At 37.7% G+C, this 19,057-nt stretch overlaps 1 protein-coding gene across 1 annotated transcript in view; it reads left to right on the top strand.

Annotated features, from left to right (window-relative positions):
* The window catches only part of LOC123866872 (calcium uniporter protein, mitochondrial), a 199,945-nt gene that overhangs the window by 162,934 nt on the left and 17,954 nt on the right, over positions 1-19,057 (top strand). Inside the window, exons 3-4 of the mRNA XM_045908620.1 lie at positions 16,497-16,618; positions 16,946-17,101. Coding sequence (XP_045764576.1) covers positions 16,497-16,618; positions 16,946-17,101 — 278 coding nt within the window. The remainder of the gene's footprint in view (positions 1-16,496; positions 16,619-16,945; positions 17,102-19,057) is intronic.

Here is a 19,057-nt window from a genome sequence, read left to right as displayed (position 1 = left end):
AATGACGCGCTCAGCATCTTAACTAATGCTTAACTACGATAAACATTTCGGTTAAACAAATGAAAGCTTAAAGCCAAACAGAAAAAGGGAAACATTAATAAAAAACGGCATGATGCCGGATGCAACAGTCCGTGTGTGTGTGTGTGTGTGTGTGCGTGTGTGTGTGTGTGCGTGTGAGTGTGTGTGCGCGCGCGTGTCTGTGCGCTTGTGTATGTGTGTGTAAAATAGGTACGTCCTATTATGGTACCTACCATATTTTGATGAACACAAACTAAAAACCTAAAGAAAATACGAAAACTTTATTCAAACTGCGGATGCAATTTAGTAGCCACTTATATTTAATGAGGGAACTGCATCAAAGACAAGCCAGGCCGGCGTTGAAATTGTTGCTAAGAGTTTAATCAGACATGCCACAACCACATCTTTCGCACATACCACAATATTATTTGTCGCAATGGCTTTCGAAATCGTGTGTTATCGTGGCCTCGCGGCACTTGCTGCAAGCCACATTGTCTACTACTAATTTTTTATAGTTTGTGGGTGCAATAACGCAAATTCAGGCAGCTGCAGCGAGACCATTCACATACAACCACTGCCTGGTGATATTTTTTCCGCTGTGCAAAATATGTTGTTGGACGTGGTCTGTCTGCATAGACACTAAATTTTTAAAAATACATTTCAATTCCTTACTTTGAGATGCTCAGAGATTTAAGAGTCAAAGTTAATTAGATTCCATGAATTTGAATACCCTTGGCAGTTTATGGAAGAAAACTTTTCTACCTTTTTGCATTTATAGCTCGGCTAATTGAAGACTAAATGTCGCTTCAACTTAGTCTAGACTAGGTAGATGCTCTGAGTAAGCTCACAGCAAACAAAATAATAAAGTGAAGTCGCCTTACTTAAGTAAGCTAATTAAGAGGGCTCTCTCCGTCACTCGTTTTATACCATTTCATACAATCGTAGTTCCAATTTCATTTGAATACTAAGCAACCAAAGTCCATGAAATTTTGCAGACATATTCTAGAAACTAATATCTATGTCTGTGGTTTTCCAGATTTCTTTTAAAATATTCGGTTTCAAAGTTACGCGGTCTTAAAATTTTCATACAAATCTTTGAGCCCCTGTAATTTTAAAACTACACATTTTTAGAAAAATCTAAAACACCACAGACACAGATATTAGTTTTTAGAATATGTCTGCAAAATTTCATGGACTTTGGTTGCTTAATATTCAAATGAAATTGGAACTACGATTGTATGAAATGGTATGAAACGAGTGACGGAGAGAGCCCTGTTAACGGCCGGGTACCAAAACAGACAAATGGCTATTTGACTCTTGAATGTAACATTATGCGCAAAAACAGACGATTAGTATATTATACACATTTTTGGGTTTGGAACTCTATTTTCAATAGACTTAGCAATGCAATCTCATTATTAATTAATAAAGTATATAATTTTAAGTAGCTAATTAAATGACGTGTTGAATTTAAAGTTTAAAAACTCTTTATCGTGAATTATGGTTTTCATTAATTCCAGTTTTGATAAAATAAAAATTTTTAAGCTCATAAGTATGGTTTTAAAGGTCAATTTGTCAAAAAAAGTCAACTGTAAAACATTTGGTAGGTACTGTCGTTCTTAAAAGATGCAATGCCCAAAAGAATACTTTTCTACGAAAATGAAACTTTGGTATCTAATCCTAACTTGGACGTAGCAAAGATAAAATTTTAGCACCTTCACGAAAAGAATCGCTCAAGCTCTAAAGTCTAGATCTGACGAAAGTTCTATATCAAAGGATTCCCGTATGAAACTCGAACTACAATAAACTCGCCGTTCCTAGATTTATCCTATTCAGAAAATGTTGCGGTTTTGCCAAGTAAATATCTAAATTGAATTTTCATCTTACACTAGCTGACGCCCGCGACTTCGTCCGCGTGGATTTAGGTTCTTCGAAATCCCGTGGGAACTCTTTGGTTTTCCGGGATAAAAAGTAGCCTATGTGCTAATCCAGGATATTATCTATGTCCATTCCGAATTTCAGCCCAATCCGTCCAGTAGTTTTTGCGTGAAGGAGTAACAAACACACACACACACACACATACAAACTTTCGCCTTTATAATATTAGTGTGATTGGAACGGTCAGGATTTTGTATTGAAAATATAAGAATCAGGGCTTATCTGGTTGTGCTTCGGCCGAACATGCCTATAGTGTGTCGTGCGAACATAGTATACGAAAAAGGCATGAAAGATCCCAATCCTTTAAGAACTTACTATGGGAGCGCTCATACTGGATGCAAGTTAGTCGAATCCAGAGTAGACGTTTCCATAGTGCTCAAAGAATAGGAAACGTACGTGCGTGTTCGAACGACCGAATGTCGTACGAAAAAGCATGCAAAGTGACCTAAAATAGACTGTGGCAGCATGTTCGCATGTCACATATTGTTGCTCTGGCATAAAACAGTCTTAACATACTGAGTACAAAACACAACCAACCACTAATCACCGACTAAAACAAAAAAAAATCATTTCGTCAACGCCATGAATATTTCATACAAATATTTTTCACCAGTTTTTACATTCATATTTTTTTCATGCAAAATCTCGCGTCACCTCAATAAACGTTGTGGATTCACGCTTCTGAAATCCAATCATTTCACGCGTACAACAGCACAATAAACTGCATTTTTACTCATCGGAAAGCGGAAGTGGTTTCCCTTGTGGGAGAATAAATTCGTTTCTATTTTACAGATTTTAACCGATTTTACTTGATTTAAAGAGCAAAGAACGAGTTAACCTTTAGTTTATACAGCGACGAAATTGTACAAAAAAACCGTATTCCGAACACAGACGTGATGTCACGGGATCCGTTATTCCGGCTGGATATTCCGGCCACAGGCGTCGATAGTCTAGTGGTTAAGATGTCGGCCTCCTAATAGGAGGTCGAGGGTTCGATCCTAGGCGATCCTGATTTTGATGGACGGATTTTGACAGTAGACAGACTGTTACGGAGGCTATACTTTTTATCTCGGAAAATCAAAATGTATCCACGGAATTTTTGAAAAACCTAAATCCATATGGAATAAACTTGCGGGCATCTTCTATTAGGAAATTTTATAAGGTCCTATTTTCGACGTGAAATGAAATTATTATGACATTTTTAGTATTCCGCAAAGGCTAGGCAAAGGCGCAAACTTCCTTACTTCATCATCCGAGTGAATAGCTCGCATTTTTTCACATCCTTACCTTTGAGATGAACATCTTTGAGCGCTCCTCTCAACTTTATAGCAGCTGGCACGTATTTACTGTTAAGGGTCCTAATTGAAAAATTTGCGACTTTCGGAAGCTTTATATATCAAAATAACTATATATATGCAAGATCTTTGATTTTTCAACCATTTTGTGTATACCTATCTATTAAAATTTAAATTATATATTTACTCTAAAACCGTCACCAAACCGCAGCTATACATATAGAGTCGTTTTTCGACTTAAAATAAAATAATATTTTGGCTTTTTCACATCCTTAACAGGACTCTCTCCGTCACTCGTTTCATACAATCGTAGTTCCAATTTCATTTGAATATTAAGCAACCAAAGTCCATGAAATTTTGCAGACATATTCTAGAAACTAATATCTGTGTCTGTGGTGTTTTAGATTTTTCTAAAATATGTAGTATTAAAATTACAGGGGCTCAAACATTTGTATGAAAATTTCTCAGACTGCGTAACTTTGAAACCGAATATTTTAACAGAAATCTGGAAAACCACAGACATAGATATTAGTTTCTAGAATATGTCTGCAAAATTTCATGGACTTTGGTTGCTTAATATTCAAATGAAATTGGAACTACGATTGTATGAAACGAGTGACGGAGAGAGCCCTCTTAACGCTGGGATGAACATGTTTGAGGGGTCCTTTCAGCTTTATTGCCGGCACGTGTTTACGTGTTAACCTAAAGGAAAATTTATTGTATTTGAGAGGTACGCTCCAAATTGTGTAGAATTTTTTGCTGTTCTACGGAAAATAAAGAATGAAAGATTAAGGCGTTAATCTTGGCCAGGAATCTAAAGTTTGGAATACTGCTTATTCGCCGGGACTTCCACACGCCACAGTCTTGCGCCGCCTGAATCCAGCGGCTCCCTGCGACTCGTTTGATTTTGTCTGTCCGCCTAGAGGACTATTGGAAAACTCCAATGCAGCGCTTGTTTGTTCACTTGTGTTCAAATGCCTATGAAATTTAAACTTGCTACCAAGACATTTAAATGAACAATATCGCGTAGATACGTCCATCTTTTGGTTCTATGGACTTATAAAGATAAAATTCCGCCCTTAGGCGAAATTATAGTCGCAAACCTCATTCAGCCGTATTAGCTATGTACACACAATATGTACTACAAACATATTAATATTAGGTTAATCAAAGTTTATGTGCACATACTAATTTGGTTCCATCGTCCTCTAGTAGGTATGTTATATTTATTTCTCTGCACGATTTTCCATCTTATATAACTACATCTTTTATTTTTTCTTTCTTATTTTCTTAATTCTTAGATTTAATGGTTAATATAAGTGATTAGGGATATTATAATAACCGGGACCGAGCGACGCGACGGCTAAACGTACATTCTTGAAGGCCAAAGGACCTCCAAAGCCGGTTACCCATCCAGTTATCGACTGATATGTTGGTGACATGTCCCTAGGCTTAGTTTATGGTAAGTTAAGGCAAAGAAAGCCTAACTACATTGCTTAATTTTTTACAATGATTAGATGGAAATTTATCTAATCACTCCAACCTAAACTAACCTTCACATCACTTGATAACTTCCAAAAGCTTCGAGATTATACAAAATATTTTCTTTCGCCTTCTTTCGAGCAATTTTACTTATTTTTAGCTCTTCATCTCGAAATCATTGTTTTACGACCTTAGCTATCTCAAACCTTTTATATTGGCGATTTCACTGAAGCTTATTTTTGGGAAAGCCATAGGGACTGTTAGCTTTTCATGTTAACACCTTTAGTATTACACCCCAGACGAAAGAAATAATGCAGGAAAATCTGTGAGCCAACCTCATTATTTTCGTAAGAAAAACTCTACCACCTCTACCAATATGTGACTCTTAAAAAGAGGTTACGACACTCAGCAATTTCTATTCATTTTGAACATGGCAGACATGGAACGTTCATAAAATACCAACATGGATTGATAAAGTTATAGGTATAAAATGTGCCTTTCGTAGCATGCAGTGTTTCACTGGGGTCGCAAAATACAAACTATAAAAATATCCAAACAAAGAAAATTATAAATCATTTTTCTCTGCCTTATTATGTTTCACTTTACCTACGACGTACAAACGTTGAATTTTGAACTTTATTCTAATGCAGTAAGTACTAAAATTTGGTGACAAAAAGTATGATACATCATAATCCGCGGAAAGATTTACATATCATAACATATGAGATACGCTATGAAACTAAGCAAATTAGTTTTTTACTCATTTTTCTGCATAATTTGAATTGCAAACCTTGCTTTAGTTATGGCCAAGGATAAAATGCAAAGAAAGAAAATCTTTTTCGCATTTTCATTTTATACTTAATAATAACACGTTTTAACTTTGATAGAGTTTGTTGGTAACGTTTATAGAGTAACAGATGAATATTGCATTTCTAGTTGGTTAAAATATTATTATAACTCAACGTTTATTTTGTTCAAAGGCCTTAGTGTAACTTCATGTTGACTTACGTGGCATGTAAGTTAGTATAATTCTATCATTAGGATAAACGAGTATATACTTCGTCGTACATTTCGAGAACTCGCTCGCCATTTTCACTCGAAGAGTTATGTCAAAAGTATGGTTTACCCTTAATTTAAGCACATGACAGTAGACACTTAAGGCTGGGACACACCAAGCGCGTATGCAGCACGTAAGCGTAGACGTAGGGCGTACCATGACGTTGTAATGTATGGAACTGTATGAGATATGGCATACCGCTTGCGTGACGTGAACGTTCGCGTAGACGTAATGCGTGCTGTCATGTCTATGGATTCACGCGCGTCACTACGCGCGTGGTCACGTGTACGTGCTGCATACGCGTTCGGTGTGTCCCAGCTCTTAAAGCAATTATGGCAAGCGCTACACCTCTTTACATCGTGATTTGACACCTACAAACAATTTTGGCAACGCCCGATGTCACTTTTTTACTTACTTTTTTACATTTTTACTTACGCGAGAGGCTCGGGCTTTACTATTTCAATATTCTTCACAGTGTATTACATAGTTAACTAAGGCACAGTTATTGTAAACACAAGAAGTAAAGACATCTTTACTTCTTGTGTTATATCAATAACCATTACATACTTACCTACCATATACCTACTCAAAAAACTTATTGTTATATCGGTTGATAAGAAACTTAGCAATGACAGATTGCTGTCGTGAAACAAAACGTTATTACTTGTAAAACACATCGTTAGCAGCAAATAGCAACATCTTGCTTCAACATGCGATATTGAACAATGAACTTGATGCTATAACTTATGCAAATGGATGAGGGTAGCGTGTATAGACACGATCTATAGTAATTTGTCATTGATATTAGCGAGAGTTATGTTTGAAGTGCAATGGATGCGTGTAAAGATGAAGATAAATTGTATGTAACTCCGTAGGTAGTCCAGTTGTTGATATGCGAAAGCAATGCTATATAATATAGTGCACCGGTTGACTGATATTGAGGACAGGGTGCGGGTTGCGGGAGGGTGCAAGTTAAGGTGATACGTAGATCTACATATCGCCTATATGACGGGAAGTGTTCTGAGCAGTTGTTTGATCATATTTCCACCCTCTCATGTTCTACGACCGAATGGCACACCACCAAAAGCGATTTCACCCTCAATACCAATATGCACCAGACACGCATGTCTGGTGCATCTTGACCACCCGTTGTACCAGATGTTTTTCCACGCCATATGCAAACTGTGGAACCAACTCCCTTCGGCGATATTCCCACTAGATTTCAAAATGGGGTTATTCAATTCAAGGGCACATCAACAAGTCCCTGAAAACTCAGCAACACATTGGCGGTTCCTCTGGTGCAGTAAATATCCATAGGCGACTCGACGTTAATCACGTATTCATATTAGGTGACCTTGACGCTTGCTCATTGGCTCGCTATATATTTTAAAAAAATATATTTACGCTTTAAAAATTTAAATATAGTAGGTATCGCTAAATGTTATATCTTTTAGTGGGTGTAGAGTCTGTACGCTTTCATAGCTCTGCTATCCGCCCATCGATAAATAGTAATTTAACGTTTTTCGAGATGTTAGTGTTACGAGTGGAAACAGAAAGTGTGTAACGGTCATTAATGCCAAGGAATTCCCATTAAGCCAATAAGGGTTGTTTTTAGTACAAATAGATTCATCATTGGTTTGTAAATTCACTTATAAAGTGTTAATATTGTTTTGATCTGTTAGTCGTATTCCTTGCTAAGAGTCGCGATCTTTTACGTTTGATAACATAATGGTAGGGGTTTTCTTGTTAGTAATGTGTTGGGCTCCCTGATCCTTCTCCATAGAAAGAGAACGGCATGTCGATTCATGAAGCTTACGATTTTCAAATTCTGACCTCCTTCATTGGTCACCACTCACCGTTCCTTTTACCGACTTCGGTTAACGTTGTTTACCCTGCGCAACGGACTAATATGCGCTGTCGAACTTGATCATAGACAGATTTATAGAGCGTTCTTTGCTCAGACTTACGATTCAGTTGAAATAAAACAGATATATGTCAGCCATATATACCTGTCTCGTTTTAACAGTGTTTTAAGTCTGAGAAAAGTCTGAGTTCGCTCTTTCATTTCGCCTTAATTTCTTCCTAGAATATTTCTACTTATATATATCGAACTCTATTTGCTTACTAGGTTTAATACAGCCTAGAATGTCATGAATTCAAGTCACATATTTGATGTATGTCGGGAGTCTATTGTGGAGTTTGAACAGCCTATGTCGCTCGACGCGTCAAGATCGATAGTTATTGCTCGGCTGATAGGTATGAAATATAGGCTCTATAGGCCTGTCCGGTACTTCAATTTTGAGTGATAAGGCTGGATATAAAGCCCTCATCAGACATAATGCGTAACGTCGTCGTTATAACAACACAGTAGGATATCAGTCTAGAGTTGGACCATTTCACAGGTGGCATATGCATAATGTTTGTGTGTGTGTTCGTGTGTGGATTTTGGACAGCCTATGTCGCTCGTTACGTCAAGATCGATAATAATGATTGCTCGGCTGATAGGTATTAAATATAAGCTCGTACGGTACTTCGACATTGAGTGATAGCTACGCGTTGTGGCGTGCCTGTGGCGTGTGTGTTGCGCGTCTGTAGCGCTTGTGTGGCGCGTTTTATCTCAAAATAAAACCAAGGGTTCCCTCGAAATTTTTAATAAACTTAATCTTGGACGAAGTCGCAGGTATCATCTATTATTTCACTAGTATTCGGCTTCTGCGCTTGTATTCATTGCAGTTATAGTGATTATACCCTGAGGCGTTACCTTAAATGAGGGACACAGAACTCTAGACTTAGAACTCCAGACCGTGTGGGGTGCTCTGAGATTGGTGTTCTGATTGAAACCGTCCACAATGTAGCCTAGGTACTTACTATATCTGTCACGTACCTACTTTAGGTAAGTATCGTACGGCGGCCTCGATCAATCGCTATGCCTCGGTCACGTATAAAGGGGTTCATATATATATTATAATACCCATTAGGACTTATATAAAGAACCTGAACGGAATAACTAGTAGGACCTCCCGACCAAATTACAGATGCGACGGCCAGTTTCAACTGATCCTAGCTAACTACGCGTGACGATAGGTTTTTTTAAAAATCCCGTGAGAACTCTTTGATTTTCCAAGATAAAAGGTAGCCTATGTCTCCAGAGTAGAAGCTATTTCTGTACCAAATAAATGATATCTGCAAGGTTTCCAATTTTCCGGTCAGTCAGTCAGCTAATTCCTCTTATAGGTATATTATATTGATGATGATAATGATAGGAGGCAGCTGGTAGAAGATTGTAGAAATCTTCCCTGTAAGATCAGCACCACAGCATTTTTCGTAGGGCGTTCAAAGTGATAATAGGTCTAGTTTATTGTTATTGTTAAGTGACCATATCACACCCCTGAGGGAAGCAATGCCGTTAAAACTCGAATTTTATTGAAGAGTTCCATAAGCAGGGTTTGGGAACATTTTTATGATATTTTTAACCCATGTTAAAAAATGAGCTTGTTTTAGTTATCGTCTCGGTTGAACTTTTGTAATCAAACACCACTCCAAACTGTGTAAAATTATAATGTTGTTCGCCAATTTTTTGCTCATAAAATGAAAATTCTTGTTTTAAAGAGAACTTACTCAAGAGTTCGTTATCCACTACTAGCTAGTCTGCCCCGACATTGCTCGGGTGGAATCTCTGATAATAATCTTTTCTATGGCGTAGCTATAGAGCGTACTTTTCCAAGTTGAAATTCGCTAAACACATTAAGAAGAACATTATAAAGAAAACCTACATACAAAATCTCAAGTTTCTAAAATAACATGTGAAGCAGAAGATAATGGCAGAAGATGGCAGATAGGCTACTGAGTACGGGTCCTATCTTAAAATAATAGCTGAGGCATTGTCCACCGAGCTGACCAAGTGCGGTTGGCAGACTTCACAAACTTTGAGAGCCTTATGCAGCATTTACAGGCATGCAGGTTTATTCACGATGTTATCCTTCACCGTTAAAGTAAGTGATGTACATAACTCCAGAAAGCTATAGGTGCGTTCCCGTAATGGCACTCCGGGGCCCAGACTCACAGAATAGGGGGCCGAAGTCTTCACAGCGACGCTATTACCGCTTTTTACAGGTAAGCTTTAACTAGAGCTAATAGTAAGAGTCCCAATGGACATCTTCACTTCTAAGAGTCATCCAATCGTACTTCAAGCATCATCGGGTATATCAAGGGCCTTCAAGATTAAGGGCGTTTACGGTCCCCAATACATCCCTGCGGTCGGTCATCCTTTACAATTCGCGATTGGAGGGTCCGCTTTCAATTTGAATATCCGTTATGGATTACTGATAATTTGGAAATTTTTCGGTAAAAGGGTACCTTTACGCAATCGTCTGGTCGCTGTAGATTAACGAGAGATGAATTGAGTTAAAAACTAGAAACGAGTTGGCGAGCAATGAGAATCGAGTGTGTAGTTGGGATACTTTTGTCGCTGTGAGTGAGTGTGCGAGTGTGAAGGACATGTAAAGTGTAAACGTCCGTCATACTTAATTAATCCTTGCGTAAAATATGCTCTCTTGGTGATCTAAACACTTTTTGTGCTTTTAAATGCCCTGCTATCAACTAAGAAAGTACCTATACATACTTTCGTAATTATATAGTAGACTAGAGGATGCCCGCGTTGATTTCGGTTTTTTAAATCCCGTAGGAACTTTTTTTCCGGGATAAAAGTAGCCTATATCTTTCCCTGGGAAGTATCGCAAGTCTGTACCAAACATTAAAATCGGTTCAGCAGTTGGGCCGTGAAAACGTAGCAGACAGACAGACAGACACATTTTCGCATTTATAATATTTTAGTATGGATTACAAATTCGCAAAATGTCAGCGTTGCTAAATGTCGTAGGTCTGGGAGAGCTCTGGGATCGTGGACCAATAAAACTGGATGCAGTTATATTAATTGATGATAGGACCCATACATGAAGAGGGTGTAATTATTGCAGTTGCAAATCAAACCAATTGACGGGTTTGATAGATCGGACGGGCCGGAGAAACGTCGGCATGGCGATAATAATTAGGAAAGTGAACGAGGCAATTACGCCGGCCCGCGCGTCTGCGCCCGCGTCGCATACTAAAAACGTCTGGCGCAATGCAAGGGAGGAAGCGTGGGCAATATTATCAACTGGCAACTAAAATAAGGTGTAACCAGAACGCTAGCAAAAACTTAGGGTTATTATTATACTACCTAAATACAATCCAATGCCCAATAACTATTTGCCTTATTTTCTAGTTTTAGTGATTTAGTTTTTCAAAACTCGCAAAGTATACCGTTCAAAACTCGGGTCAATGCCCCACCTACGACGCGACATTGCAGATAAGTCAGCAGTTAAGTTGTAAAAGGTATATAACAATAGACTGACGGACAGACATACATCTATTTAAATAATAATACAAGCAGAGTATGGGTCAAACTTGTTGGCTAAATAAAAAAATAATTGTATTATTGGAAATAATAAAAACATTAGATAACGGCTGATATCTTTGTCATGAATAAAGTACAGTCACGATCAAAAATTCTAGAGAAATTTAATTTGTGGAGTTTTAAATTAAATTGTAAGTACTTTTAAACTACTCTTTTTACCGACCCCACGCAGCTTGGCATAAAGACATGAAGAAGAAGAAGAAGCTACCACCCTTGTAAATACCCTCAATATTTTATATTTTAATTGGTTATTTATGCTCAAATATATTATTAACAACAAATTAAAACGGACAGACAGATAGACACACTTTCGCATTTATAATATCAGTATGGATTATAATATTACTAGCTGATGCCCGCGTCCGCGTGGAATTAGGTTTTTAAAAATCCCGTGGAAACTCTTTGATTTTCCTGGACAAAAAGTAGCCTATGTACTAATCCAGGATATTATCTATCTCCATTCCAAATTTCAGCGAAATCCGTCCAGTAGTTTTTGCGTGAAGGAGTAACAAACATGCACACACACGCACAAACACACAAACTTTCGCCTTTATAATATTAGTGTGATGTGATTTTAGATCTTCTATCTTTGTTGTTACCGAGCTTCCTCTAGGATCAGGGATTTGGAAAAATATGAGTAGGTACATAATAAAAGGTACCTACTTAAGTTTTACAAATCCCAATGAAAGTTTAAAAAGTTGTGCACATTGGTTATGATTAAATATTGTCGAATTTACATAGTAATGTAATTATTATGTAGTACAAAAGTATGGAATGAAGAAGCACATATTGAATTAATTACACCGGATGGTTCATCATTTTAATCGAATTTTAATGTGGTTTTGATTATTCTGCACGTTGATTGTTGCGGTGGATTGTGAGAGAATATCTCTTAATTTATCAAACAGACGTGAATAAATGTTGAGGTTTATGATTACGTAGGTATACAAACTGTTCGTCCCTAGTGAAATTAATCATCCTGAAAATTTTGTGGATGTTTTCATGTGATTCTATATTTTAAAATCTAGATCTTCAGTATATTCGATATACAACATTTTATTTTCAGAGTAAAATTGACCTTGTCTTTGTCTTAATGTAACCAACACTAAATACTACCAATTTTAACACACCTTTTTACTTGGGTTGCTAGTGTAGATCTATGAAGGAATTCGGCTCTGAATATCCTTTTTTTAATATATTTTCTTGCTGTGTCGTTCATTTTTAAAATATTAATATTCCAACAGTAATCTCAAATACCAAAAGCTGTAAACCACAAATCTTCTTATCAAGCACACTTGCGGTGAAGCTGCCACGTTGAAATAGTAATTAAGCTGCAAGCTACTATAGCTATTTGTTATTTATTCCGCACTACTGCCAGCACTAAACTAACGGTAGCTCATTTATTCACATAATACTTCCGCAAGGCGGCTTGTTTAGATAATTTGCAATTCATTAATAAGAGGACGTGACTGGCGCTTTTAGTTAAAATCCAATTGACGCTCAACTTAACAATCTCTTCCTTTTCCTATGAAAAATATCTAAAGACGACGACGTCCGTTAGATTTTTAGCCACTTACGTGTTTAGAGTTTTAACTAATGTTCAAATGAAAAAATAGTCGGTGTATTTTTCCTTCGCCGTCTCATTCTGAGAGGAGACTTGTGCTTAGTAGTGGGCCCTTTATGGGTTGGGATGTTGATGATGATGATGATGATGAAGTTTATTTAAACACGACTGAAACTCTGATTTTGCCTCAAATTAAGGGTAAAACTAGGTAGTAGAGAATCAGGCATGATTTTCAACACCTGGCCTACCTACTTACGTTTTCCTACGATGAGTGTTCCCGCTAAGTGTAGAGACACACACAAACAGATTACGAATATATACCTACCTAATATATTTAGATATAATATCTAGATGTTAACTAAAATTGTAATCTTAAACGTTATGGCAACGACAGTACATCCAGGCGAGTGGATAACTGGGGCGAGTAATCAGACCGTCTGACGCCTGCGCATCAAAGCAATTTAATTGAAATTGTACAGTGGAGGTACACCATAATGTTCAGTGTGATATCTTGTACTTATCTTGATAGTAATTAATATGGTGCATGTAAATGAATCTTAGTACATTGTTGATGTTTGTTAATGAAGTTTGTTAGAAAGTTGAGATTTTCTCCGGCAAATTACTCATACGTTGATTCTTAGATAAAGGTCTCACTCAAACATTAAAGGTTTTTATCAGCATTACGAGTGTATGACGATTAAAAATGTCGATGTTTAAGGCTCTTTACTGGGCGTGAGTCTTCTTGCAGAAGGAGAAGGGTTTGGCCAATGGCCATAGTGCGGATAGACAAACTGCACATACCTACCTTTAAGAACATTATGTATGTAGTATTATGGAGAACTGCAACTGGTATTTAATTCAAATTTTTAGTATGGTCTAAAATATTTTTATATTTCAAGGATAGGCTTCTGAAGTGAATTGAAGATCAATATAAGTCAAAGTAAATAAAGTTATTTTTATTTAAAAGGTTAGTTGGTTAAAATGGTAAAAAGGATGGTCGAATTATCCTAAGATCAGTAAGTGAGTCAAAGTAAATAAAGTTATTTTATTCAAAAAAGTTGATCGGTCGGTTACAATCGTAAAAAGGATGATAGAATTCTCTTGAACTTTCGACAGTATTTTCACCATATTTGAAAGTTCCGAATATTGTGAAAATACTGCAAAAGGCAAAATAAAAACACTGTCTCACTGACTTCAACTGCTGGGTCTAGAAGTTAAGGTTTTTGACTAACAAAGTTTTTTTTCTATAATGTAGATTGTAGATAGACCCTAAACGTCCAACGAGATCTCTTTCATCTCTTTAAAACCAAACTACGCGGACATAGTCACGGGATAAAGGTAAATCTGAAAATATCGTTAAAAATTTTGGCATATCTACACTTCATTGATTCTTATACAGCCCTTGAATTTTGCACAACGTGAACCAATCAACAATATTTTTCACCAAGAATAACGACTGGAAAAAGCAATTGTCAATTTGCCGCTCTAGGATTTCGATAAAAAAATGCTGTCCGATTTTTGTTAAACTACGCGACACTGCAAAACGGACCTGAAATAAAATCTATTTTCACACGAGGACACCTGCAACTCAAGCATAATCATTGTGACATATCTCCCAATCGGATTTTGCATCGACACTCTCGACCTTTTCTATTAATCACAGAATGGTAAGAGTTTTCTTGGTTAAAAATGCAGCGGCTTCCCTAATCTTTTTGCTTTTGACTTGATTTTAAGAATCCCGTGGGAGATCTTTGATTTTTCGGAACAATAGATGGCCTATGTCCATCCCCAGGATTCAAGCATCTGAGTAGGCACCAAACTGTGAAAAGCTACCAGACAGACAGACATACACACTTTCTCATTTATAATATTAGTATAGATGGATGCCAGTGATGTAATGTCTGGTAGCAACGGCTGAATACTAGTACTAATAGGTACTACTACTCTCCGAGACATGAAGTAAACGAAAGGCCAAATCCGGACCTGCAAAATCGTTGTTCCCGCGCTGTCGCATCTAAGTGTTCCATCGACAAAACCAAGCTTTCTCGTTTTGATTCTGCTTGGTCTGCAGGAGCTTGATTTACAATTTGCTCGTTCGTTTCGTATACAAGAAAATTAAATGAAGTCACAACTTTCGTTTTTACTTTTCCGCAATGCGTATGTAAATGTGTAAAAGTCGAACATTTGCGTCGCTCGCGAAAAATCCCGTCCAGTTTATCCCGTAGGCGTAAATTGTAACACGTTTCGGGGTGTGGTTTTACATGGTTTCTACTCGTTTGTGGCCAGAGTTTGTGGTTTTTGCAGGTAATAAAAATCACAGGGGTAAAGCCTACCAAAACATTTCCATAATTTAACCTACGAGGATGTTTGATAAATCATATAAACAATACTATTGAGGTATGTAGGTATAGTAACAAATAGAGCAGAAATTCTTTCGTTGTCTCTGCTACTTGACAAACTTTCTAACGGTCCTTTGAGTTCACAGTAGTTTTTACGAGTTCATTTCCGCGCTCACCTGTTTGCAGGGTTTTACATTGGAGTTTTAAAGAAACTGTTTAAGTCCTCATATCTCCCACGGGTATCACGCTACAGGGTTTCTTATTTATTTGGTACATTTATCATTTATCGGCCACATCGGCCCTAACCTTAGATTGTCGGTATGTTACGGACATTATCTTACACTTTATAAATATAAACTTGGAAGCCTTAATCTTTACCCTACAAACTTTCGAAGAGAATATTTTCAACACTGCACCAGGAAGCACCTGAAATTTAATGACCATGATACCTACACTATGCTAACAAAGGCAAGCATATTCATTTTTCACCCTTCCGAAAATATCGAATATCTGGTATACTGATAAAATTCATTTTATTTTTCATTTAATGAAGGGTAAAATAACGAAACTGTAACACTTTTGTGTTTGAATTTCATATTTAGGATGTACACTATAAAGTCGAAAATGTAATAGCAAAATCTGTGTGAATAAAAACACCTGCGGGTTTATGGTGCGTGAAATAAAATCCGCTTTGAACATTTGGCAAATATCTCGCACCTACACACTCCCTCACAAAGAAGACATGTATGTTGCTGTGTAATACAATAAGGCTAAGTGTATGCTGACACGCAGGCGACTGAGCTCAGAGCAGTGCAGGGCAGACCAGCCCTCGAATTGTGTAAGAAAAACGTATTCATCGTTATCGTAATAGACAGCAAATTCTGTCCTTTGATTGGTTGATTCGCTGTTTACATTTTTTCACAGCCAATCAAAGAGCAGAATTTGCTACCGATTACTATAACGATGAATACTTTTTTCTTACACAATTGGGGGGCTGATTTTGTAACGCATGAACGTACTGAGAGCTGCGTATGCTAATGCGCAGGCACGTGCGACACAGACATGTATGTATCTGTGCTGCTCTGCGTCGAATAACAAATTATAACGAATTTGCTACCGTTTACTTCAACTCAGAAACGTTATTCTTTGTCACTCAATTGCGTCGCAGCATACGCTCGTGACCTATGTCTGCCTCAACTGCCCTGCCCTGCAAAATCTGTACGCCAGCTGTGACTCAGCATAACTACGCTTAGACTAAGCGTTTTCACATTGACTGCAACTGCTGGCTGACAACCGCGTCGGCACAACCCTGCTGGTCTCTATCTCACGCTGTAATTCCTTGTTGCAGAAGTATCGGTGACGTACCGACGAGGGCTGCCTGTGATAACGGTGCCCTTGCCGTCGCGTCGCGAGAAATGCAGGTTCACCCTCCGCCCCGTCTCACAGACCGTCGGCGACCTCCTAGAACAGGTACCATCTTCTTCTAAACAGGTTTTTGTCATCCTCGCAGTCAGTACAGAAAAGAGCAACGGCCGTGTTTCTTGCTGACCCTTCTCGGTGGAAAAGGCATTCCGAATGAGTAGTAGATGTATTTTGACGATTCAAAATTCATTATTTAACGAACAAAACCTATTTCAAATCTCAGGTAAAGGCAGAAGACTCCAATATTGATATAATCGTTATCCTATCTTGTAACCTGATGGATGCAGAGCCGATTATTTCTACTTATATCCTTCGTTGTCAAGAAATTGCTCAAATGGAAATTATGTACTGAATAAAACCCATTTCAACTCTCAGGTGAAGGCGGAAGACCGTGGCGTGGAGAGAGCAGTTGCGCTGGCGGCGGAAGACCGCGTGCGCATCGCAGCCTCAGACACCGTGGAATCTCTGCTCGAGAATGACTTCAGGTTGCTCATCAACGACACGGAGTACTACGTCAAAAGCCCGCCACAGGTAAACACCGGTCAAGTTTCAATCGGACTCGCACACAAAGAGGTACGGAACCCTTCGTGTGCGAGTTTAAGACGATTCATGACCCCTGAGCCATTTTTGAGCAATTTTGACCCTTTTAGTCCTCTATTCTCCTTAGAATCCTCTTAAGAAATGACGCTTTAAATATTTGAGACCTAACTACAAATTCACGGTGTCCCTTTACTTGTGCAATAAGATATTGCTACTGGCCTTTCATGATTCTAAGTCAACCGAAGTACCCTGTAGGTTATGATTTCCTTGACGGATCTTGACAGACAGACAGACAGCGAAGTGATCCTATAAGGGCTCCTTATCCTATTACTTAAAAGGGTTCCATTTGGTCCGTTTGCTATAGATCCTGGAACCCTGAAAAATCTTTGCAATATCTTTAATCGCGTTTAATTTCCTCTTCTATATTATAACAGTAACCAAAAGCGTCTAAGGGTATATTTTAAGCAAATTCTATTTTCAAATTTAAGGTGCAATTATTAATGGAAGCACCAAGAATGCTTTCGGTACTCTGAGTACCTCGTAATAGCTCCTATTTTTCCTATACGTACACCATTTGATTTTTCTATAAGAATCACATCAAAGTAAGAAAAACCTTGAACATTGATAAATGAGTTCTCACGTAATTCAGGTTGAAGGTCCTACACCTTTGTGCCTCGATATGCCCGATAAGAAAGTACATTTTCTTTGTTTTATTAATGGAGTCCTTCAACGTAAGATATTGTAGAAGAAATCTTTTCATGAGGCTTGAAGAATTCTTCCATTAGCTACTTACACCTCCGCTACCTATTATCGCCTACATACACGCAAGTTTTTCAAAAGAAATAGTACATATTATTCCTTTATTTAGCATTGTAGCAATACTTTAGTATACATACATGATAACTAAAATATTTCCAGACAAAGCAGCCTCATATTCTTGCATAAATCTATACTTAATGTAACTAGCTATAATGTATGTCAAAGAAAAATAAGCGCCTTATAGGTATGCGCGTTCCACCTTAGGCTGCATTATCTCCTGCTGTTTGGTGTGATTACAGGCAAACGGAAGCCATTTAAACATTATTCAAATAAACATAACATAAAATGGCCGACCTCGTTCAGAAGTAACTCAGTAATCAGGCCACTCATTACGTGAAAGCTATTAGGTTAAGTACAGCTTTCAAATGCCCAACACATTTTTATTTGCGTTGAACATTTCTTTGTAGATTTCTATACAACGCCAATTAATTGAAAACCACTCTATGCAATTACATTATTACTAGGTGGTAGGTGTAGCTAAAAGAATTAGGTCCGAGCTACTGAAACCAATTGTTTCAGTGTTCTACTTTATCTATTTGAATCCACCCCAGATAAAACCGACCAGGTTTATGATACACCGAATGGTCTATTCATGATTGTAATTTTTTAAATGTATGCTTGTTTTAAATATAAAAAATAAAGATAAAACTCAATTTGTGTGTCGTGATTTTCCTGATCGCGCTATCGCCAACTGATTTCCATACAGCATAAAGCTACCTGCCAAGAAAAGCAAGCCAATACCTGCCAAGCAGCTTTTTAACCCCCGACCCAAAAAGAGGGGTGTTATAAGTTTGACGTATGTATCTGTGTATCTGTCTGTGGCCTCGTAGCTCCTAAACGAATGAACCGATATTAATTTAGTTTTTTTGTTTGAAAGGTGGCTTGATCGAGAGTGTTTTTAGCTATAATCGAAGAAAATCGGTTCAGCCGTTTGAAAGTTATCAGCTGTTTTCTAGTTTTCTTATAGAGGTTTTTTGTGTGGGGGGTTTTTTAAATTTTGAGTTATATATAATGGCCTTGGTCAACATTCGATTCTCATAGCAAAATGCACTTGATTTATCGAGGAAAACAATTCCAACAATATCGTTAGCCAGTTACATAATGGACTTCTTAGTTCTTATCCCTTAC

Source organism: Maniola jurtina, chromosome 7, assembly GCF_905333055.1.
Source record: "Maniola jurtina chromosome 7, ilManJurt1.1, whole genome shotgun sequence".
Taxonomy (NCBI): Eukaryota; Metazoa; Arthropoda; class Insecta; order Lepidoptera; family Nymphalidae; genus Maniola; species Maniola jurtina.
Note: the sequence above shows the minus strand (reverse complement) of the source record. Positions and strands in the feature narration are given on the sequence as shown.